General features: G+C 45.0%; 1 protein-coding gene across 1 annotated transcript in view; it reads right to left on the minus strand.

The window, feature by feature from the left end:
* The window catches only part of LOC120034755 (centlein-like), a 92,799-nt gene that overhangs the window by 33,370 nt on the left and 35,742 nt on the right, over window positions 1–23,687 (minus strand). Inside the window, exons 8-15 of the mRNA XM_038981359.1 lie at window positions 23,147–23,189; window positions 22,172–22,247; window positions 21,546–21,799; window positions 8,995–9,192; window positions 7,402–7,499; window positions 1,766–1,892; window positions 1,129–1,266; window positions 607–792 (exon numbers count right to left, since the gene is read on the minus strand). Coding sequence (XP_038837287.1) covers window positions 607–792; window positions 1,129–1,266; window positions 1,766–1,892; window positions 7,402–7,499; window positions 8,995–9,192; window positions 21,546–21,799; window positions 22,172–22,247; window positions 23,147–23,189 — 1,120 coding nt within the window. The remainder of the gene's footprint in view (window positions 1–606; window positions 793–1,128; window positions 1,267–1,765; window positions 1,893–7,401; window positions 7,500–8,994; window positions 9,193–21,545; window positions 21,800–22,171; window positions 22,248–23,146; window positions 23,190–23,687) is intronic.

Raw genomic sequence — 23,687 nt, forward strand, 5'->3', positions numbered from 1 at the left:
GCAGACACACCACTAGAAAGGCAGTTGGATTAGAACTGGGACCAGGCCAGACCTGGCCTCCAATCCCACTGGGCAAACGCACACTGGCAGGGCCTTCACCCCCCATTATGCCCTCCACTGGCACAGACTAAGCACTCAGCCCTCGCGTCACCCAATGTCATGACTCAATTTGATGGTTGGATTAAAGACTGATTCAGAGGCAATTATGTTAATGAATTTAGAATAAGAGACGTCATATTACAATGGTTATTAGGTCTTTGTGTGAAGAGAACATGCCATGGCAGCAAGGATAATTAGCAGTCCCTCGTCTGACTGGCATATCAGAACCCTAATACGGTTATATTAGGATGCACTAGGCTAATCTCAGACCGGGATTGTCAAACTGGGTCATGTTCATTAGGCACCAAATGGAAGAAAACTGACTGAAACGCGGAGGGGGGCTGGTTATTTTAATTTAATTTTAAATCTACGGTGTGCCCCGACTGAACACGACCCTGGTATGTCCATGTTTTTGACAGTGACCACCGACCCCTGTGCTGTGCTATGTCTGCCCCCAGTACATTTGACCTCTGCCCTCTAACCCATGCCCTGTCCCCAGTCCAGTACCTTAATGAAGGCTTGTAGCTGGTCCAGCTGTGTGTGGGCCAGGCCCAGTCGTCTGTGCAGGGCCTCCAGGGCCACGGTGCTCTGCTGGGTCAGACCCTCCATCTGACGGGAGGCTGTCTGCTCCAGCTCAGCCTGGGCCCGCTCACTGGCCCTCACACGGGCCTGCAGGGCCTCCACACACTGCTCCTACAAGGAGGGAGAGAGAATGATATCAGATTTCCATTCATGCTGTTCCTGTACATGACAACCCATGGAGATTATATCGTAATACATGGGGTTGGAAATGACGCTATAAGAAGGCGTTGTGGAGTCAATCTCCACTTCTGTTAGGGTACTTCTCCCAGCTTGTCCATGGGAAGGAAATACAATTCACCTTATCAAATAGCTTGATGCTGTTATTTTACCAAGTCAAAATAGAACGATCCCAGCCTGTGTGTAAGCAACAGCAATATTACCACTGCTGTCTACCTGGACGTCACACACACTGCTAGAATGGTGAGTCTGAACTGCTATTGCTGCTACCTTCTTGTCCAGGCCCTCCTTGAGATCCTGACAGGTCGTCTCATACTGACTCTTCTCTTTAGTGGCTACACTCAGCCTCCTCTTCAGAGAGTCTATAAAGGCCTTCCTGTTAGTGGCCTCCTCTGTCAAGGTCTTCACCTGGACGTCACACACAGAGGGAGAGAGGAGGAAGAACTTGAGATGACCTTAAAAATAACAAAGATGTTTGAATGTGTTTTTCTTTAGCCCATGCTACAGTAGTGTCTAAATTAAATCAAGGCTAGGTGTATATGTCGGTTAGTGGTGTTTTCATGACATATAGTACATGCATAGCCGACTCATTGTTAAATTTGCCAGCAGATGACGTCATGTGATGAAAATGTGCCATCTGAAATGTTGTTGTGACTACAGGAAAACCATCAAGTCTGGCGGGACTGTAAACGTGACATCTGAAATGTTGTTGTGACTACAGGAAAACCATCAAGTCTGGCGGGACTGTAAACGTGACATCTGAAATGTTGTTGTGACTACAGGAAAACCATCAAGTCTGGCGGGACTGTAAACGTGCTGGTGAAATGCATTTTATGCCATCTGATTATGCTAAGTCATTGTTGCGTGTGATTAAACCATGTGGTGTGAGATGTTAACTGAGACGTACTTTCTTCTCCAGCTCCTCCACCAGTCCTCTGTGTGTCCTCTCAGTCTCCAGGAGGAACTTCATCCTGGTCTTCACGTCCTCCACCAGCTGCCTCTTCATGTGCACGTCTCTCTCTGTGTGGATCACCCTGGGAATGAGACACACACACCACACACACACACACACACACACACACACACACACACACACACACACACACACACACACACACACACAGGTCATTAACACGCACGCAACGATGCAGACGCAAACACACACAGAAGCAGACACACACACACACACACCGTGTCCCCACGCACCCCTCCCATCACATCTCATTATGACAACTAAATATATTGACAATCCCATGCTGATAGGGGATGCTGCAGAAAATATGAATGGCTGTATAATATCCCATTTGTAGACTGCATACATTCCTGATTCCTAGACTAGTGGGGAATATCTATGCATGTTGTGGAACATCAGTTGGGGAACATTTCTGACAAATGACCTTCTAGATCTTCTGATCTACACGAACATCCAGACTGCAGTAACAGTCTGATCTACACTAACATCCAGACTGCAGTAACAGTCTGATCTACACTAACATCTAGACTGCAGTAACAGTCTGATCTACACTAACATCCAGACTGCAGTAACAGTCTGATCTAAACTAACATCCAGACTGCAGTAACAGTCTGATCTACACTAACATCCAGACTGCAGTAACAGTCTGATCTACACTAACATCCAGACTGCAGTAACAGTCTGATCTACACTAACATCCAGACTGCAGTAACAATCTGATCTACACTAACATCCAGACTGCAGTAACAGTCTGATCTACACTAACATCCAGACTGCAGTAACAGTCTGATCTACACTAACATCCAGACTGCAGTAACAGTCTGATCTACACTAACATCCAGACTGCAGTAACAGTCTGATCTACACTAACATCCAGACTGCAGTAACAGTCTGATCTACACTAACATCCAGACTGCAGTAACAGTCTGATCTACACTAACATCCAGACTGCAGTAACAGTCTGATCTACACTAACATCCAGACTGCAGTAACAGTCTGATCTACACTAACATCCAGACTGCAGTAACAGTCTGATCTACACTAACATCCAGACTGCAGTAACAGTCTGATCTAAACTAACATCCAGACTGCAGTAACAGTCTGATCTACACTAACATCCAGACTGCAGTAACAGTCTGATCTACACTAACATCCAGACTGCAGTAACAGTCTGATCTACACTAACATCCAGACTGCAGTAACAGTCTGATCTAAACTAACATCCAGACTGCAGTAACAGTCTGATCTACACTAACATCCAGACTGCAGTAACAGTCTGATCTACACTAACATCCAGACTGCAGTAACAGTCTGATCTACACTAACATCCAGACTGCAGTAACAGTCTGATCTACACTAACATCCAGACTGCAGTAACAGTCTGATCTACACTAACATCCAGACTGCAGTAACAGTCTGATCTACACTAACATCTAGACTGCAGTAACAGTCTGATCTACACTAACATCCAGACTGCAGTAACAGTCTGATCTAAACTAACATCCAGACTGCAGTAACAGTCTGATCTAAACTAACATCCAGACTGCAGTAACAGTCTGATCTAAACTAACATCCAGACTGCAGTAACAGTCTGATCTACACTAACATCTAGACTGCAGTAACAGTCTGATCTACACTAACATCCAGACTGCAGTAACAGTCTGATCTAAACTAACATCCAGACTGCAGTAACAGTCTGATCTACACTAACATCCAGACTGCAGTAACAGTCTGATCTACACTAACATCCAGACTGCAGTAACAGTCTGATCTACACTAACATCTAGACTGCAGTAACAGTCTGATCTACACTAACATCCAGACTGCAGTAACAGTCTGATCTACACTAACATCCAGACTGCAGTAACAGTCTGATCTACACTAACATCTAGACTGCAGTAACAGTCTGATCTACACTAACATCTAGACTGCAGTAACAGTCTGATCTACACTAACATCCAGACTGCAGTAACAGTCTGATCTACACTAACATCCAGACTGCAGTAACAGTCTGATCTACACTAACATCTAGACTGCAGTAACAGTCTGATCTACACTAACATCCAGACTGCAGTAACAGTCTGATCTACACTAACATCTAGACTGCAGTAACAGTCTGCTCTACACTAACATCCAGACTGCAGTAACAGTCTGATCTAAACTAACATCCAGACTGCAGTAACAGTCTGATCTACACTAACATCTAGACTGCAGTAACAGTCTGATCTACACTAACATCTAGACTGCAGTAACAGTCTGATCTACACTAACATCCAGACTGCAGTAACAGTCTGATCTAAACTAACATCCAGACTGCAGTAACAGTCTGATCTACACTAACATATAGACTGCAGTAACAGTCTGATCTACACTAACATCCAGACTGCAGTAACAGTCTGATCTAAACTAACATCCAGACTGCAGTAACAGTCTGATCTACACTAACATCCAGACTGCAGTAACAGTCTGATCTACACTAACATCTAGACTGCAGTAACAGTCTGATCTACACTAACATCTAGACTGCAGTAACAGTCTGATCTACACTAACATCCAGACTGCAGTAACAGTCTGATCTAAACTAACATCCAGACTGCAGTAACAGTCTGATCTAAACTAACATCCAGACTGCAGTAACAGTCTGATCTACACTAACATCTAGACTGCAGTAACAGTCTGATCTACACTAACATCTAGACTGCAGTAACAGTCTGATCTACACTAACATCTAGACTGCAGTAACAGTCTGATCTACACTAACATCTAGACTGCAGTAACAGTCTGATCTACACTAACATCCAGACTGCAGTAACAGTCTGATCTACACTTACATAGATGCAATTCAACACATCCAAATAGCATGAAAAGAGACACAGTTCTTGATGAAATGTTCCACTGCTGTCCTCGCCACATGAAAACCCATTCGACTGTGGAGGCGGCGACTAGGGAGGGGGACGTGGTTCTGTAGATAACGATCCAGAGGGGAATCAACTCCAAAAGAGTTTGTTTACTTGACTAGTTGACTATTCTGACAGTAACTAGATAGAGAGACACTGGGGGGCCCGCTGTTGAAACGGCATGGCTGTGTGTGTGTCTAAAATATACGACGTGTCACTTCACATTTCAAAACCTCTCCCCGACACGCTTAATATTCCCGTAACTCTTTAGAGCCTCATCTTAAGAGACTCTTTCAGTTAAACGTCTTAGTGTGTTGTTTATTCTGTTTACATGTTTTGCTCCGTTTTTTTTCACATAAAGGCAAATATTACCGACTTCATGGCCTTCTGGGGTCCCGCTGGGGGGAAATCGGAAGAACAAATGGAATGATATAATTAAAGATCAGATGTGTTTCCTTTTAATTAATCAGGTTAACATTGCAAAATATGCTTTGTTGTTTCTCCTCTCGGCCTGCGCATATTACGGACTAGGCTTCGACTCTAAATAAACAGATGACGCAACCGAGGGGCAAGTGCCTTTCATATTTTTGTGTAAGTAAATGTCCCTGTCTCCCTCGATAGAGCTGTTAGCCTGGGGGCAGACCGGGCCAAATAAATGAGAGCTTGTCTTATTGGAGTGACATTAAATGAAATGAGAGAGAAGAGAGGAGAGTCAGGCCGTGGGGAGCTGCTGCATAGGGTCCCTGGTTACCCCAATGGATTTAACCATTAATGAGAAAAGCCATATTGAACCTTTAGGACGTCTGTCTCTGTTGACTTTAAGAGCAGCAGCATTAGAGAGAAGCCCAGCCACATCACACAGCTCCCTCTGTTCATCCCCAACACTAATAATGCTAATTAGATCAGGAACATGTATTTTAGATGAACAGAGGATGAACAAAGGATGAAAAAGAATGGGGGATAGCTAGTATAGTAGTAGTTATTCTTCTGAGAGAGAGAGAGAGAGAGAGAGAGAGAGAGAGAGAGAGAGAGAGAGAGAGTGATCTGTATTTATGAAGTGTCAGTCGAGAGACTCGACTTGGAGCCTATTCCTGATCACTAACATTTTCACCCCACTGCTAGCTTCTTTTTATCTCCTGTTTTTCCACTTTATCACTCGTCAAACATGCGTCCGTGATAATCACACTTTAAAGTGTTCGACAGACAGCAGTATGTGTTGTTAAAAAACAAAAGAGAAGTCGAAACATAGATGTGTCTCTGCTAGACAGACAGACAGACAGACAACAGGATCGCTGGAGATGAAAGAAGTAGGTTCATAAATAAAGCAGGGGCCTGGATGACAGATATTGACTGAGGACATGCGCTCTTACTTTGAAATTCACTTTTTTTTGTTGCCGAGGAGCAGCATTCCTGGCCCCTTGGTGTGTACTGAGATGTATATTTCAGAGACGTCTGGTAGAGACATGTCTTTCATTCTGAGAGAAGCACACCCCGTCGAGGAAGTGGCGAGGTGCTAGGGTAGCGCCAATGGCGATAGAAGAAGAAGAAGGGACCAATGGATATGAGGGACGTTGTCGCGGAAACCGGCTGAGGGATCTTCGCTCTGTCTCGGCTGTGATCTGCCCGCGCTTTGGTCAGACACACAACGTCACTGTGATCGCTGTACACACTGAACACACATGTTGGATGTATTATAGAAGATGAAAGGAAAAAAGGGGACTACAGTATCATATTGGGCCGAGAGAGAGAGAGACAGAGAGATACAGAGAGAGAGAGAGAGAGACACACAGAGAGACAGAGAGACACAGAGAGAGAGACAGAGAGACACAGAGAGAGAGACAGAGAGAGACAGAGAGACACAGAGAGAGAGAGACACACAGAGAGACAGAGAGACACAGAGAGAGAGAGAGAGAGAGAGAGAGAGAGAGAGAGAGAGAGAGAGAGAGAGAGAGAGAGAGAGAGAGAGAGAGAGAGAGAGAGAGAGAGAGAGAAAAAACTAACAGGTCAGTCCATTCTGCCTTTGTTTGAGAAGAAAAATGTAAAGTTTGATAAGTTGATGATTGCTGAGACCTCTTAACATGTTACATGCTCATCGATCACAGCTTGGTAGTTTCACTTCTTTCAACTATGTAAGTCATTAACAGAGGGCCCTGGGGCCACTGTGGTGTTGTGTGGGTTTCTGTGTCACGAGGAGCAGAGTTGATCCTTCCTGCGGCACACACACTGGATCAATAGCCTTCTCTTTGATCAAAACCCTCCATCTTATCTCAACACACAATGAACGACAGGGCACACACACACAACATACATGGCATTAACACACACACATAGAAAAATAAATCACACACACACACGCACAAATGCACCAACACACAAACAGAAAAACCCCCAGAGACTATTCAGAGCTGAGCTGGAGAGTAGGGCAGCAGTCAGAGAGCTGCCACACGGTGGAATCAAACACTGCAGATGAGACAGAGAGGAGGAAGAATGAGCAAGAGAGAAACGGAGAGAGAAAGAGAGACAGACATACTGAGAGTGAGAGAAAGAGAGAGAAACAGAGAAACAAAGTGAGAAAGAAAGAGTGAGATAGATAGAGAAACAGAGAGAGAGACAGATAGAGAATGAGAGAAACAGAGAGAGAGAGAGAGAGAGAGCGCTGGTCTCTGTACTGACTTCTCCTGCAGTTCTCTGAGCTTCTCCTCTCTCTCCAGCAGCTGGGCTCGCAGGGCTTTGTTAGCCGACGTGTGCCTCGTCACCTCCGCCTTGGAGCTCTGAGAAGGGGAGACAGAGAGACAGTGTGTGAGTGTGTGCGCCACAGAGACAAAGAGACAGGGGTGTTGTGACACTAGCGGTGACAGGTCAGATGTAGCAGCATGTGTTCTCATTAGAAGTGCAGACACTAGGATGACAGGAAGTGACAGAAAGAGATTTATAATACATTTACACAGTTGAGGAGAAGTAGGAGGAGATTGTGATTGTGTACGGATCCATTTTTAAACCTCTTGTCTGTCTTTGTCATGTGAGAATATGTGGTGTATAAATATATTTCTGTAAATTCTTTCAATTAAATTAAATTAAAATACAAATGGAATAGAAGTGAAATGGTATAACATCACAGCTTATATGTAGAGGAATGATGGGAAAGGAGAACCCTGTCAAGTAAAAAAGCTACAAATATATATTTGTTGTTTTATGTTCTCTGTGTGTTTCTGGTTCTAGGTATCAGTATGCCTCTACTGCAGGATCAAAGAGAGAGAGGACACCTTTGTGTCAAAGCCTCTCTGGTGCACGTCACACACACACACATATACAACCCTTGTGGCCCGTGACTACAGGTGTGCTTGTGATCATGAGAATGATGGATATTTTTGTGTGCATCTTCCCTTTGGTTTAAAGGAGCTCTGGTCTCCAGCGGAAACTCGTAGGATCACACACACACACACACCCTCCCCCCAACACACTGTTCTCTCTGCTCCCCCTCCTCACCTCTCACACGCCACCATCACCTCAGCTGACTCGTCAGCCTTTGGTAACGACAGTAGCAATATGGCGGATGACACTGATGAGTGAGCTAATGAAGGGCAGATAACGGTGTCGTACTGACACCTCAGAGGGTTCAGCCACTCAGAGGACACTTCCTCACAACCACGCTGTTGTTTCTCATTTCTCACCTCACTGACAGGTGTTCCCTGGCATATCAGCTAATAGGAAGCCACTGGGTAATTGTCATTGGTAAATCTAATACGATTTTGAAAAGATGTGATGTATAAATCATCGGTTAAAAAAAATGCTCTGTGGACATTTTTAGCATATTGTTAGATTGAGACAAAAAAAATATTAAAATAAAATCTGAAATAAATTAAGATACTTTTTGGTTTTAACATTCAGATTAAAGGAGTGTTCAGTTGAAGCTTGTTTCTGACATGATTGAAGCTCGTTTCTGATATTGTCAACCCTGCTGTCAGCGTTGATAATTAACGTCAGGGTCCTTGCTTCTATGTGTAGTATAGTTTTATCTATCTGCCCAGGGAACTACAGATGAAAATTAGCCAGCTGGCTAAATCTGGCACATTTACAGCAATGTGTGCAGTGTCCCTGTCAAATAAATAAATACATGTAAATGATATTGCTGCTGTGCTCTCTTCTTGACAGGCCACCATTAGTTGTTAATTGACTCAACTGTATGACTAAAGGTTGAATGATACAAATAAATACTGTATATCTATTGCAGTGAACTCCTGCTTCCTCTATCGTCTGACCACTAACCTTCAGTTTAGTGTGGAGCTGTTTGACCTCTGCCTCCAGGGCTTTAAGGACAGGCGGGCTGGGGGTCTCCAGGGGCTGGGGGGCGGTAGAGGGGAGCTGCTGGGGGGTGTTGGTCCTGTGGATCTGCCTCCACTGCTCCAGCTCCATCTCCAGCACCTTCTTCTGCTGCTCTACACCCGCCAGGTCAGAGGTCAGCTTCTGGGAACACCATTAAACACACCGGGAGCAGAGAGAGAGAGAGAGAGGTAGTCAGAAAGTACTGCAGGATATAAGGTTAGACACATGGACCTGTAGTATGAAAAAAGTGAAGGGAAACGTCATGTAAACTAGAATTCCTGGACCTGCAACACACATATAAAGACAAAAATAGGAAGACAAAAATAGTTGTTTTGTGATTGAAAAACTAAAGCGGGTCAGAACGTACACTAGGTTGTCAGAGCAGCACTCATAGATTGAGAAAAGACTTAAAGAAAATGTGACTGAAAGGACACCAAGAGAGTCTGAAAGTATACCTGCTACTGCGGTAGTGGCATCATGTAAAAATACAAGTTTGACCACGACTTCTGTTGTTATTCTGTCTGTGTATCCAGTGAGAGGTGACGAGAAAGCTGGACCAGACCTGAGACATGAGTATTGGACACCCTGAGAGGAACAATCTAACAGCACCAACCAAGTCCTGTTAAAATCAGAACACGCATCCACAGTCAGAGTAGGAGTGCTGATCCAGGATCAGTTTTGCCTTTTAGATCATCCTAGATAAGATTGTATGGACAGATCCTAGATCAGCACTCCTACTCTGAGATGCTTTGTGGATACAAACACGTACACTACACTAAGCATGTACAGAAGAGGCAGTGAAACAAGTGAACACAGGGTGAACCCGTTTGTGGATTTAAAAAAATCACTCTCAATGGAGAATCATTGAACATGCTTTTAAATCCAGGATTAGGTTTAATCTATGTCCAGGAAACCAGCCCCTTATGATGGACAAACTGAAAGTCTTTTTGAAAGTTACTGTATATTATTCTACAGTGTAACGTACTGACTGGTAACTGTGATTAAATCCTGTTTCTATCTTAATGAAGACGAGGATGATTCTGACGCGCGGCCGGCCGAAGGGCCCTAATTCTCTAACCCTGATTGGCAGGCGTAATAGAGCCATCCAGTAGAATCAGAGTGCACCCTGGGACGGTTGGAGTTGAGCTGGGTTTGGTTTAGAAGCGGAGCGAAAAAGTGTGTATGAGTGTGAGAGAGAGAGAGAGAGAGAGAGAGAGAGGAGAGAGACAGAGAGAGGAGAGAGAGAGAGAGGAGAGAGAGAGAGGGGAGAGAGGAGAGAGACAGAGAGAGAGGAGAGAGAGAGGAGAGAGAGAGAGAGGAGAGAGAGAGAGAGGAGAGAGGAGAGACAGAGAGAGAGAGGAGAGAGAGAGAGAGAGGAGAGAGGAGAGACAGAGAGAGAGAGGAGAGAGAGAGAGAGAGAGAGGAGAGAGGAGAGAGGAGAGAGAGAGAGAGAGAGGAGAGAGAGAGAGGAGAGAGAGAGAGAGAGAGGAGAGAGAGAGAGGAGAGAGAGGAGAGAGAGAGAGGAGAGAGAGAGAGTTAGTAAGAGCGAGGGAGGAATTGTAGGAGAATACTGCAAGGTAATCATCTACCCTACTGTACCAGCGTATCAGACATGGTAAACATTTGCTTTGGGGCTAAACGGTTTAAACCGCATGTATATTATCAACCTCAATGTACTCAATGCTTTTCTGTCGTCTAATTTATCATTGCCACAATAATACGATCTGGTATCAAACATAATGCTCACTTTGTAGCGCAAATAAGGAGAAGGTGATATGTGTGGTACACACACCCTCTCAACCCCTCACACCATCCCAACTCCCCCACACCCTCCCAACCATCCTGGAAACCACAGTAGTCCCAGGGGGGGCCTCTCTGCTCTGCATACATGGAGGTTATTGATATCTGGTTGCCTGCTGACACCTCTTAGTAGAATCCCTCTTGTTTTAGGTTTCCTCCTCTTTGAAGGCTCACAGGCCATATCCCCACTGAGAGAGACAGAGAGAGAGAGGGGGGCTGCTTCTGCTGCTGGGTCGTGTGTGTGTGTGTGTGTATGGGTGTGTTAAGAGTGGCATTGATGACACTTCCCGTAAGACAGGCTTTGATTTCAGAGGGGCCATTTTCAGCCCTGGGTCTGGTGAGAGATGACACTGACACTGACTCTGATGCATGGTGGGACCATTAGGCTGCCCAGCTGAAGTCTCTCTCTCTCTCACCCCCCTCTCTCTTTCTCGCTCTTCCTCTCTCCCCCACTCTCGCTCACTACTCTCCCTCTTTTGCGCTTTCTCCTCTCCCTCCCGTTCTGTCTATTTCTGTTCCTCTCTCTCTTTTCCCGCTCTCTCTCCCTCTACCACTCTCTCCCCTCCTGCTCTCTCTATTTCAGTTCCTCTCTCCCCCCTCTCGCGCCTCTCTTTCTCTCTAGGGTAGTGGTCTCGCTGGTGCCATTCCAAGTGATACTGAATCATTAGCAGGATAAATAATGAGGCCGGTGGCTCCGAAAATAGCAAAGGAACCACATAGTCATAGACACACACAGTCGTACAGTACACTCCCTCATTTTGGGCTGGCCTGGTTCCTCAACCACAACAACCGAACGCTAGCCTAACATGACCTAGACCCAGACATACGTACAACACCTTGAAAATGGACTTGAGACAACACCAGTATCATCCTTATAGAATAACACCAGAGACACCTCAAGCCACGGCAGAGTGACGACACAGTACTTACCTAGTGTTCTAAACGAGAGATACTCATTCTAACATCATCAAACCTCAAGCCACGGCAGAGTGACGACACAGTACTTACCTAGTGTTCTAAACGAGAGATACTCATTCTAACATCATCAAACCTCAAGCCACGGCAGAGTGACGACACAGTACTTACCTAGTGTTCTAAACGAGAGATACTCATCCTAACATAGAACTCAAGGACCAACAGCCATGACCTTCGATTCTAGACTTTAGATGAACCATAGATTTCTGGAAAGACAACTGAAGGCAGAAGTGGAGCCAACTTTATTATGTTGTACCTTTATAGTGTCCGTCACCAGGATTTAAGTGCCAGGCTCTGTCATGTGCCTGGGCATAAAAAGCCTAGACCCAGAAAAACCCCTCTTCTCCCTGTCAGCCGTGTCTGTTTTACTCCTCTAATCCTGTGGTAATCCCAACCTCTTACGGGCAGGATGGGAGCTGGGCCGATCCACACCTGGAGATTACGGGGTTGGGTTCGTGTCGAAGAGACGTTCAATTGTAGAACGAGGTAGAGGGGGAGGTTTGGGAGGGATGCGAGGTACCTGATTCCAGACCCAAATTATCCCCTGTTCGGTTAATATGCGTGACCGACGTTTCTTTACAGCGGGAGGAACATTTTCGGAAATTACCGTAGTACATCTCACCTGTCACCCAGAGGCGGTTCCTCTTAAGCTTCTGTCGCTTCCCTCGTTCCTCAAACGAGAGGAAAGAGGGAGAAGAAAAGAGTGTTAGAGGACAACGTCCCCGCCCGTAGCCTAATTATCCTTCATTTTCCTAACAGACTCTCTCTTTCTCATTTCCTTCCCACCTTGTTGAATAGAAAGTACAAAGACAGAAGTCAAGGAACAGAGAGCACCATTAAGAGGGTCACGTTTTACAGACTGACGGCAATTATGGAGAGGGAACAGGGTGGAAATACCTAACAAAGCACTCTGCCGTGTGTGTGTGTGTATCTGTGAGTGTGTGTCTCTCTCTCTGTGTGTGTGTCTCTGACAGCTATTGCAGTCTGGTTCCTGACAGAGAGGTCTGCGGGGATGAGGTGGCTGGCGTGGTGTGATTGACTGATGAAAGTGTCACTGTGCTGTAGAGACACATGTTCCACTTAGGCTGAAAGGGTACGCCACTTCCCTCACTTTGTCTCTCTACCTCCCCCTCTCGCTCGCTACCTCTCCCCCTCTCTCTCGCGCTCTCCCTCACAGACACAGACACACACAGCCTGATTCACATTTCAATAACACACAACTTCTCACTGAAGTAACAGGAAACTACAGGACATCACTAAGGAGCCAAACAAACGAGGTAGCTACTTCTCGGTCTCTGACACTGTCATCATACCTTTTCACATGACAGCCCCCGAGGCGCCGGGCTAAGCCAATTAGAGCCAGAGTTTTGGACTCTGTCAGAAAGCTAGCAGGCAGGCAGGGGCCAGCCGGATACCAGCCAACAGCACAAGACCTTGTGCCCTTTATAGGGGGAATGATCCCTGTTTTCTAGCTGAGAGCTCAGAGTCTTGGACAACTTCTGCTGCAGTGGCATTAATACTGCAGGAGTAAAAGACAGCTATTGCTGTTTCTTTCTGGTCAGCCCAAGCAGAGAAAAGTGTGTGTGTCTATCTCTGTGGTGTCTATCTCTAGGTGTTTGTGCATGTGTGTAAGTGTGTGTGTGTGTGTGTGTGTGTGTGTGTGTGTGTGTGTGTGTGTGTGTGTGTGTGTGTGTGTGTGTGTGTGTGTGTGTGTGTCATTAATGCCGCAGAGCCAGTGTCTGAGGTCTCCTCGGGGCCCTGGCTGTTCTATTCTACGATAGCTAGGTAGGGGCCGGAACCCGGAGGCCACTTCCAGAGCAGCGGGGCTCCTGCGCTCTTTGACCTGTGTGTATCACACACACTCCTAATCAGGCCTCCAGTGGGTTGGGGCTGGTCGGGGCTCTGCCTGCTCCTACCCAACAGGGGCTTCCTGCCAGTCCCACTAACTACCATACGGCCTGGTGTGTGTGTGAGAGAGAGTACGTGTGTGTATGTGTATGAGGCCGTGAAAGAGAGCGAAAGAGGAGGTCAGGTCATGGAAGAATTTGCCTGGCTACACAAACTCTACACCACGCCACGGATGTTAGTTTCTTCTCCGCAATGAGTCTGTATTTGAGTACCTCCCCAATGAGTTTTATAACGGAAATCCATTTTAAACAGTCTGATTGGTCCCAGAAACCAATGGGTTGGGCCAGAGCCAGAACACATGTGGGTAAAGCGCCATTTTGAAAATTCGTCATTGGCTTTGACACTCTGAATGGTAAGATATGATCCAACACCCTTCATTTTGACGTCCCCACAAACAACATCAACGATGGCAGTCTCAGACTGAAGTACTGTATGTAACAAACAAAGAATTCAGTTTGAGAAATATCACTAGGACACTGTTTCAGAGACTAGCTGGTTGAGTCAGTACAGTATAGTATAGTATAAAAATATAGTAGTCATAATAGTACATTATAGTATAATATAGTAGTCAGTAGGGTATAGTATAATATAGTAGTCAGAAGGGTATAGTATAGTAGTCAGTAGGGGATAGTATAATTATATAGTAGTCGGTACAGTATAGTATAATATAGTAGTCAGTAGGGTATAGTATAATAAAGTAGTCAGTAGGGTATAGTATAAAAATATAGTAGTCAGTAGGGTATAGTATAATATAGTAGTCAGAAGGGTATAGTATAGTAGTCAGTAGGGGATAGTATAATTATATAGTAGTCGGTACAGTATAGTATAATATAGTAGTCAGTAGGGTATAGTATAATAAAGTAGTCAGTAGGGTATAGTATAATATAGTAGTCAGAAGGGTATAGTATAGTAGTCAGTAGGGGATAGTATAATTATATAGTAGTCGGTACAGTATAGTATAATATAGTAGTCAGTAGGGTATAGTATAATAAAGTAGTCAGTAGGGTATAGTATAAAAATATAGTAGTCAGTAGGGTATAGTATAATATAGTAGTCAGTAGGGTATAGTATAAAAATATAGTAGTCATAATAGTACATTATAGTATAATATAGTAGTCAGTAGGGTATAGTATAATATAGTAGTCAGAAGGGTATAGTATAGTAGTCAGTAGGGGATAGTATAATTATATAGTAGTCGGTACAGTATAGTATAATATAGTAGTCAGTAGGGTATAGTATAATAATATAGTAGGCAGTAGGGTATAGTATAATATAGTAGTCAGTAGGGTATAGTATAATATAGTAGGCAGTAGGGTATAGTATAATATAGTAGTCGGTACAGTATAGTATAGTAGTCAGTAGGGTATAGTATAATAATATAGTAGTCAGTAGGGTATAGTATAATAATATAGTAGGCAGTAGGGTATAGTATAAAAATATAGTAGTCATAATAGTACATTATAGTATAATATAGTAGTCAGTAGGGTATAGTATAATATAGTAGTCAGAAGGGTATAGTATAGTAGTCAGTAGGGGATAGTATAATTATATAGTAGTCGGTACAGTATAGTATAATATAGTAGTCAGTAGGGTATAGTATAAAAATATAGTAGTCAGTAGGGTATAGTATAATATAGTAGTCAGTAGGGTATAGTATAAAAATATAGTAGTCATAATAGTACATTATAGTATAATATAGTAGTCAGTAGGGTATAGTATAATATAGTAGTCAGAAGGGTATAGTATAGTAGTCAGTAGGGGATAGTATAATTATATAGTAGTCGGTACAGTATAGTATAATATAGTAGTCAGTAGGGTATAGTATAATAATATAGTAGGCAGTAGGGTATAGTATAATATAGTAGTCAGTAGGGTATAGTATAATATAGTAGGCAGTAGGGTATAGTATAATATAGTAGGCAGTAGGGTATAGTATAATATAGTAGTCGGTACAGTATAGTATAGTAGTCAGTAGGGTATAGTATAATAATATAGTAGGCAGTAGGGTATAGTATAAAAATATAGTAATCAGTAGGGTATACAGTAGTCAGTACATTATAGTATAATTTAGTAGTCAGTAGGGTATAGTATAATAATATAGTAGTCAGAACAGTAAAGTATAATATAGTAGTCAGTAGGGTATAGTATAATAATATAGTAGTCAGTATAGTACATTATAGTATAATATAGTAGTCAGTAGGGTATAGTATAATAATATAGTAGTCAGTATAGTACATTATATTATAATATAGTAGTCAGCAGGGTATAGTAAAATAATATAGCAGTCAGTTTAGTACATTATAGCAGTCAGTAGGGTATAGTATAATAATATAGTAGTCAGTATAGTACATTATAGTATAGAAGTCAACAGAGTATAGTATAGTATATCAGTCCGCAGGGTATCGTATAGTATAATATAGCAGTTAGTAGGGTATAGTATAGTACATTATAGTATAGTAGTCAGTGGGGTATAGTATAGCAGTCCGTAGGGTATAGTATAGTACTCAGTAGGGTATAGTATAATATAGCAGTCAGTATGGTATAGTATAGTCAATTATAGTATAGTAGTCAGTAGGTTATAGTATAGTGGTCAGTAGGGTATAGAATAGTATAGTAGTCAGTAGCGTATAGTATACTAATCAGTAGGGTATAGTATAATAGTCAGTAGGGTATATAATAGTATAGTAGTCAGTAGGGTATAGTATAGTATTCAGTAGGGTATAGTAGTCGGTAGGGTATCGTAGTCAGTAGGGTATAGTAGTCAGTAAGGTATAGTATAGTAGTCAGGAGGGTATAGTATAGTATTCAGCAGGGTATAGTATAGTAGTCAAATGGGTATTGTAGTCAGTAGAGTATAGTATCGTAGTCAAAAGGGTATAGTATAGTAGTCAGTAGGGTATAGTAGTCAATAGGGTATAGTAGTCAGTAGGGTGTAGTATAGTAGTCAGGAGGGTATAGTATAGTATTCAGTAGGGTATAGTATAGTAGTCAATAGGGTATTGCAGTCAGTAGGGTATAGTATAGGAGTCAGTAGGGTATAGTATAGTATAGTAGGCAGGAGGGTATAGTATAGTATTCAGTAGGGTATAGTATAGTAGTCAATTGGGTATTGTAGTCAGTAGGGTATAGTATAGTAGTCAATATGGTATAGTATAGTAGTCAGTAGGGTATAGTATTCAGTAGGGTATATTATAGTAGTCAATAGGGTATAGTATAGTAGTCAATATGGTATTGTAGTCAGTAGGGTATAGTATAGTAGCCAATAGGGTATATTATAGTAGTCAATAGGGTATAGTATAGTAATCAATATGGTATTGTAGTCAGTAGGGTATAGTATAGTAGTCAATAGGGTATAGTATAGTAGTCAGTAGGGTATAGTATAGTAGTCAGTAGGGTATAGTATAGTAGTCAGTAGGGTATAGTATAGTAGTCAATATGGTATAGTATAGTAGTCAGTAGGGTATAGTATATTATAGTAGTCAGTAGGGTATAGTATAGTAGTCAATAGGGTATATTATAGTAGTCAGTAGGGTATAGTATAGTAGTCAGTAGTGTATAGTACAGTATTGCAGGAGACTGCAGCAGTGTGTTCAGTGCTCTGTGGCTCTTCCTCTGCTCCTCTGTGGTGCTGACCTCCTCAGGCGAGGGCAGGCCTGTCAGACACACACTTATTAAGCATGATAAGGGCAAAGGAGCTGCTCCCACTGCAGCCAGGGATAGGGCCCCCAGAAACACACCGAAAGACAAAAGAAAAGACAGGAAGAAACAAAAGAGGAAAGAAAAATAACAACTTCCTTGTTCCCAGTTACTGTACCAACCCCCCGGCTTATCTTTAACTACCCCTCCTTCTCTTCTGTTCCTTGTTCCCAGTTACTGTACCAACCCCCCTGCTTATCTTTAACTACCCCTCCTTCTCTTCTGTTCCTTGTTCCCAGTTACTGTACCAACCCCCCTGCTTATCTTTCCCTACCCCTCCTTCTCTTCTGCTCCTTGTTCCCAGTTACTGTACCAACCCCCCTGCTTATCTTTCCCTACCCCTCCTTCTCTTCTGCTCCTTGTTCCAGTTACTGTACCAACCCCCCTGCTTATCTTTAACTACCCCTCCTTCTCTTCTGTTCCTTGTTCCCAGTTACTGTACAAACCCCCCTGCTTATCTTTCCCTACCCCTCCTTCTCTTCTGTTCCTTGTTCCCAGTTACTGTACCAACCCCCCTGCTTAACTTTCCCTGCCCCTCCTTCTCTTCTGTTCCTTGTTCCCAGTTACTGTACCAACCCCCCTGCTTATCTTTCCCTACCCCTCCTTCTCTTCTGCTCCTTGTTCCAGTTACTGTACCAACCCCCCTGCTTATCTTTAACTACCCCTCCTTCTCTTCTGTTCCTTGTTCCCAGTTACTGTACAAACCCCCCTGCTTATCTTTCCCTACCCCTCCTTCTCTTCTGTTCCTTGTTCCCAGTTACTGTACCAACCCCCCTGCTTAACTTTCCTGTACCAACCCCCCTGCTTATCTTTCCCTACCCCTCCTTCTCTTCTGTTCCTTGTTCCCAGTTACTGTACCAACCCCCCTGCTTATCTTTCCCTACCCCTCCTTCTCTTCTGTTCCTTGTTCCTAGTTACTGTACCAACCCCCCTGATTATCTTTCCCTACCCCTCCTTCTCCTCTGTTCCTTGTTCCTAGTTACTGTACCAACCCCCCTGCTTATCTTTCCCTTCCCCTCCTTCTCTTCTGTTCCTTGTTCCCAGTTACTGTACCAACCCCCCTGCTTATCTTTCCCTACCCCTCCTTCTCTTCTGTTCCTTGTTCCTAGTTACTGTACCAACCCCCCTGCTTATCTTTCCCTTCCCCTCCTCCTCTTCTGTTCCTTGTTCCCAGTTACTGTACCAACCCCCCTGCTTATCTTTCCCTTCCCCTCCTTCTCTTCTGTTCCTTGTTCCCAGTTACTGTACCAACCCCCCTGCTTATCTTTCCCTTCCCCTCCTCCTCTTCTGTTCCTTGTTCCCAGTTACTGTACCAACCCCCCTGCTTATCTTTCCCTACCCCTCATTCTCTTCTGTTCCTTGTTCCCAGTTACTGTACCAACCCCCCTGCTTATCTTTCCCTTCCCCTCCTTCTCTTCTGTTCCTTGTTCCCAGTTACTGTACCAACCCCCCTGCTTATCTTTCCCTACCCCTCCTTCTCTTCTGTTCCTTGTTCCCAGTTACTGTACCAACCCCCCTGCTTATCTTTCCCTACCCCTCCTTCTCTTCTGTTCCTTGTTCCCAGTTACTGTACCAACCCCCCTGCTTATCTTTCCCTTCCCCTCCTTCTCTTCTGTTCCTTGTTCCCAGTTACTGTACCAACCCCCCTGATTATCTTTCCCTACCCCTCCTTCTCTTCTGTTCCTTGTTCCCAGTTACTGTACCAACCCCCCTGCTTATCTTTCCCTACCCCTCCTTCTCTTCTGTTCCTTGTTCCCAGTTACTGTACCAACCCCCCTGCTTATCTTTCCATACCCCTCCTTCTCTTCTGTTCCTTGTTCCTAGTTACTGTACCAACCCCCTGCTTATCTTTCCCTACCCCTCCTCCTCTTCCTTGTTCCCAGTTACTGTACCAACCCCCCTGCTTATCTTTCCCTACCCCTCCTTCTCTTCTGTTCCTTGTTCCTAGTTACTGTACCAACCCCCCTGCTTATCTTTCCCTACCCCTCCTTCTCTTCTGTTCCTTGTTCCCAGTTACTGTACCAACCCCCCTGCTTATCTTTCCCTACCCCTCCTTCTCTTCTGTTCCTTGTTCCTAGTTACTGTACCAACCCCCTGCTTATCTTTCCCTACCCCTCCTCCTCTTCTGTTCCTTGTTCCCAGTTACTGTACCAACCCCCCTGCTTATCTTTCCCTACCCCTCCTCCTCTTCTGTTCCTTGTTCCCAGTTACTGTACCAACCCCCCTGCCTATCTTTCCCTACCCCTCCTCCTCTTCTGTTCCTTGTTCCCAGTTACTGTACCAACCCCCCTGCTTATCTTTCCCTACCCCTCCTTCTCTTCTGTTCCTTGTTCCCAGTTACTGTACCAACCCCCCTGCTTATCTTTCCCTACCCCTCCTTCTCTTCTGTTCCTTGTTACTGTACCAACCCCCCTGCTTATCTTTCCCTACCCCTCCTTCTCTTCTGTTCCTTGTTCCCAGTTACTGTACCAACCCCCCTGCTTATCTTTCCCTTCCCCTCCTTCTCTTCTGTTCCTTGTTCCCAGTTACTGTACCAACCCCCCTGCTTATCTTTCCCTACCCCTCCTTCTCTTCTGTTCCTTGTTCCCAGTTACTGTACCAACCCCCTGCTTATCTTTCCCTACCCCTCCTCCTCTTCTGTTCCTTGTTCCCAGTTACTGTACCAACCCCCCTGCTTATCTTTCCCTACCCCTCCTTCTCTTCTGTTCCTTGTTCCCAGTTACTGTACCAACCCCCCTGCTTATCTTTCCCTTCCCCTCCTTCTCTTCTGTTCCTTGTTCCCAGTTACTGTACCAACCCCCCTGATTATCTTTCCCTACCCCTCCTTCTCTTCTGTTCCTTGTTCCCAGTTACTGTACCAACCCCCCTGCTTATCTTTCCCTACCCCTCCTTCTCTTCTGTTCCTTGTTCCCAGTTACTGTACCAACCCCCCTGCTTATCTTTCCATACCCCTCCTTCTCTTCTGTTCCTTGTTCCTAGTTACTGTACCAACCCCCTGCTTATCTTTCCCTACCCCTCCTCCTCTTCCTTGTTCCCAGTTACTGTACCAACCCCCCTGCTTATCTTTCCCTACCCCTCCTTCTCTTCTGTTCCTTGTTCCTAGTTACTGTACCAACCCCCCTGCTTATCTTTCCCTACCCCTCCTTCTCTTCTGTTCCTTGTTCCCAGTTACTGTACCAACCCCCCTGCTTATCTTTCCCTACCCCTCCTTCTCTTCTGTTCCTTGTTCCTAGTTACTGTACCAACCCCCCTGCTTATCTTTCCCTACCCCTCCTTCTCTTCTGTTCCTTGTTCCCAGTTACTGTACCAACCCCCCTGCTTATCTTTCCCTACCCCTCCTTCTCTTCTGTTCCTTGTTCCTAGTTACTGTACCAACCCCCTGCTTATCTTTCCCTACCCCTCCTCCTCTTCTGTTCCTTGTTCCCAGTTACTGTACCAACCCCCCTGCTTATCTTTCCCTACCCCTCCTCCTCTTCTGTTCCTTGTTCCCAGTTACTGTACCAACCCCCCTGCCTATCTTTCCCTACCCCTCCTCCTCTTCTGTTCCTTGTTCCCAGTTACTGTACCAACCCCCCTGCTTATCTTTCCCTACCCCTCCTTCTCTTCTGTTCCTTGTTCCCAGTTACTGTACCAACCCCCCTGCTTATCTTTCCCTACCCCTCCTTCTCTTCTGTTCCTTGTTCCTAGTTACTGTACCAACCCCCCTGCTTATCTTTCCCTACCCCTCCTTCTCTTCTGTTCCTTGTTCCCAGTTACTGTACCAACCCCCCTGCTTATCCTTCCCCTCCCCTCCTTCTCTTCTGTTCCTTGTTCCCAGTTACTGTACCAACCCCCCTGCTTATCTTTCCCTACCCCTCCTTCTCTTCTGTTCCTTGTTCCCAGTTACTGTACCAACCCCCTGCTTATCTTTCCCTACCCCTCCTCCTCTTCTGTTCCTTGTTCCCAGTTACTGTACCAACCCCCCTGCTTATCTTTCCCTACCCCTCCTCCTCTTCTGTTCCTTGTTCCCAGTTACTGTACCAACCCCCCTGCTTATCTTTCCCTACCCCTCCTTCTCCTCTTCTGTTTGTTCCACTCTTTCTGTGCCTGTCCTCCCCTCTTCTGGTCTGTGGTACCTGTGATAACTGCTTGCTGACGTTCAGTCTCTGGACGAGCTGCGACGTGATCTTCTCGTTGGCGTCTCGCAGCTCCTGGGAGGAGCGCTGGGCATCACGCCGGGCGGTCTGTAAAACGGCGAGATGGCGCTGGAGCGCCAGAACGCGCCCGCGCAGTGAGGCGGGAGCGCAGCAGCCGCACCTCTGGGCCTTCCTCCTCTTTCTCTCACTCCGTCTCTTCCCTCCTTCCTCCCCCGGCTCCCTCTGTTTATATCCTAACAAGAGGAGAACACAGTGCGTTCCTCAGAGTGTTCATGTACAAGAGAGCGGTGAACACACTTACAATCCCCATTTAGATTTCTACTGCTGAGAGTTATCAAACGTGTGTGTGTGTACGTATGTGTGTTTGTGTGTGTGTGTGTGTGTGTGTGTGTGTGTGTGTGTGTGTGTGTGTGTGTGTATGTGTGTTACTCTATCAGACTGACTAAGCCATTCCATATATAACCGATACAACAGTGTAGAGAACAGAATCTTGTTTTGTATCAGGTGTTGCTTCCGATAGTGTGTGTGTTTTGGTGTCCCCCCCCTAAATAGTTGATAAAGTTTTGTGAAAATCTGAGTGAAACATGAAAACGTGTTGTTGCTACCATGGTTCGGAACATCGGGCTGCGTTCTGGAGAATTCTTCCGCTGGCTGTTCTGAGGCGGCTGCGTACCTGTGTGACTGGAAAAAGACAAACCAAAATGTTTTGAAACTCTTTTAAACACTGCCGTTTAATGCAGCACAACAGGTTGACGTCCGCGTCGTGTCACACAGGAATCACAGCATGTGGCGTTTAACGCGATGCGACAAATCACACCGAGCCGTAATGCGGCGCAACGTGTTTAATACAACACACGTCGACTCGAACGCAACTCTACACCTCCACAACTCTTGACAGGTGCCTGATGAAACACCCCCGCGCTCACTCACCCCCTTGCCCCTGTGCCCCACGGTGTGTGTGTGTGTGACACCGCCTGAGAGCGTTTGTAGTCACATCAAAGCCCTTCCCCCCAGAGCACCGGTATGGTTTAATCACGGGCTGGTTTGATCACATGGAGCCTTCCGGAAGCCCTTTGATTTGTGACACAGCGCGCGTGGCTCCACTGTCATGGCGATGAGGCTGGGCGGAGCTGATGGGCAGGGCAGGCGGAGGGGCATGTGGAGTGGCTGACTGAGGGATCTGATTTGACAGATAGAAGAGCCTACAGAACATCCCTTTGGTGAATAGCTGCCAGGTATTACAGTGAAGGAGTTGACAATGGACAAAAACAAGTACAGAAAAACCTGGACTATTGATTTCATTGGGTGGAGGAGGAAGGAAGAACAGAGGAGGCAGAGGCTACAGCCAGGTAGAGCACAGAGTAGCAACTGCACTGTGTAATATAGGCTTCACATGGCCAAACCCAGGCAACATCCTGACTGACTCACCGATTACAAACTCTCCAGAAATGAAATCAACAATTCAATTAACAATTCAATGAACTACTTCAATTCCACATTATGCGTAAAGACTTGTTAGTCGATTGAATGGAGGTTATAGTGAATGGAAGAATAGATAAGACTTCTCCAAATGGACCCACCTTGACTGGGTGACTGTCCAGGCTGTCAGAGTACTCCTCTCCACTGTCACGAGAGAGAGAGACATAGAGAGAGAGAGAGACAGAGACAGAGAGAGAGAGAGAGACCGAGAGAGAGAAACATAGAGAGAGAGAGACAGAGACAGAGAGAGAGAGAGAGAGACCGAGACAGACAGAGAGAGACAGAGTGAAAGAAAGAGAGAAAGACCGAGACAGAGACAGAGAGGGGTGGGAAAAAGAGTGAATATGTGAATATGTATTAACACAGTAATATTTCAAATTTGCATGTATGGAAGTTCAATAACAATGTATATATCCAATGTTCCATTTACCATCAAGCAGAGTATTGTTTTCTCCATCTCATTCCATGTGCCATTTAATTCCTGAATGTATTTCCTCAATTCCTGGAAATGACCTGAATGAATTCCACCTCATCAGTTGTGCTACGGTGTGTATCAACATGTATGCAGACTGCTGTGGCCTTCATTAGTGCGATCTGTGTGACAGACGTGTGTGAGTGGCATGGCTGAGCACCGACGAGACG

Source organism: Salvelinus namaycush, chromosome 42, assembly GCF_016432855.1.
Source record: "Salvelinus namaycush isolate Seneca chromosome 42, SaNama_1.0, whole genome shotgun sequence".
Lineage (NCBI taxonomy): Eukaryota > Metazoa > Chordata > Actinopteri > Salmoniformes > Salmonidae > Salvelinus > Salvelinus namaycush.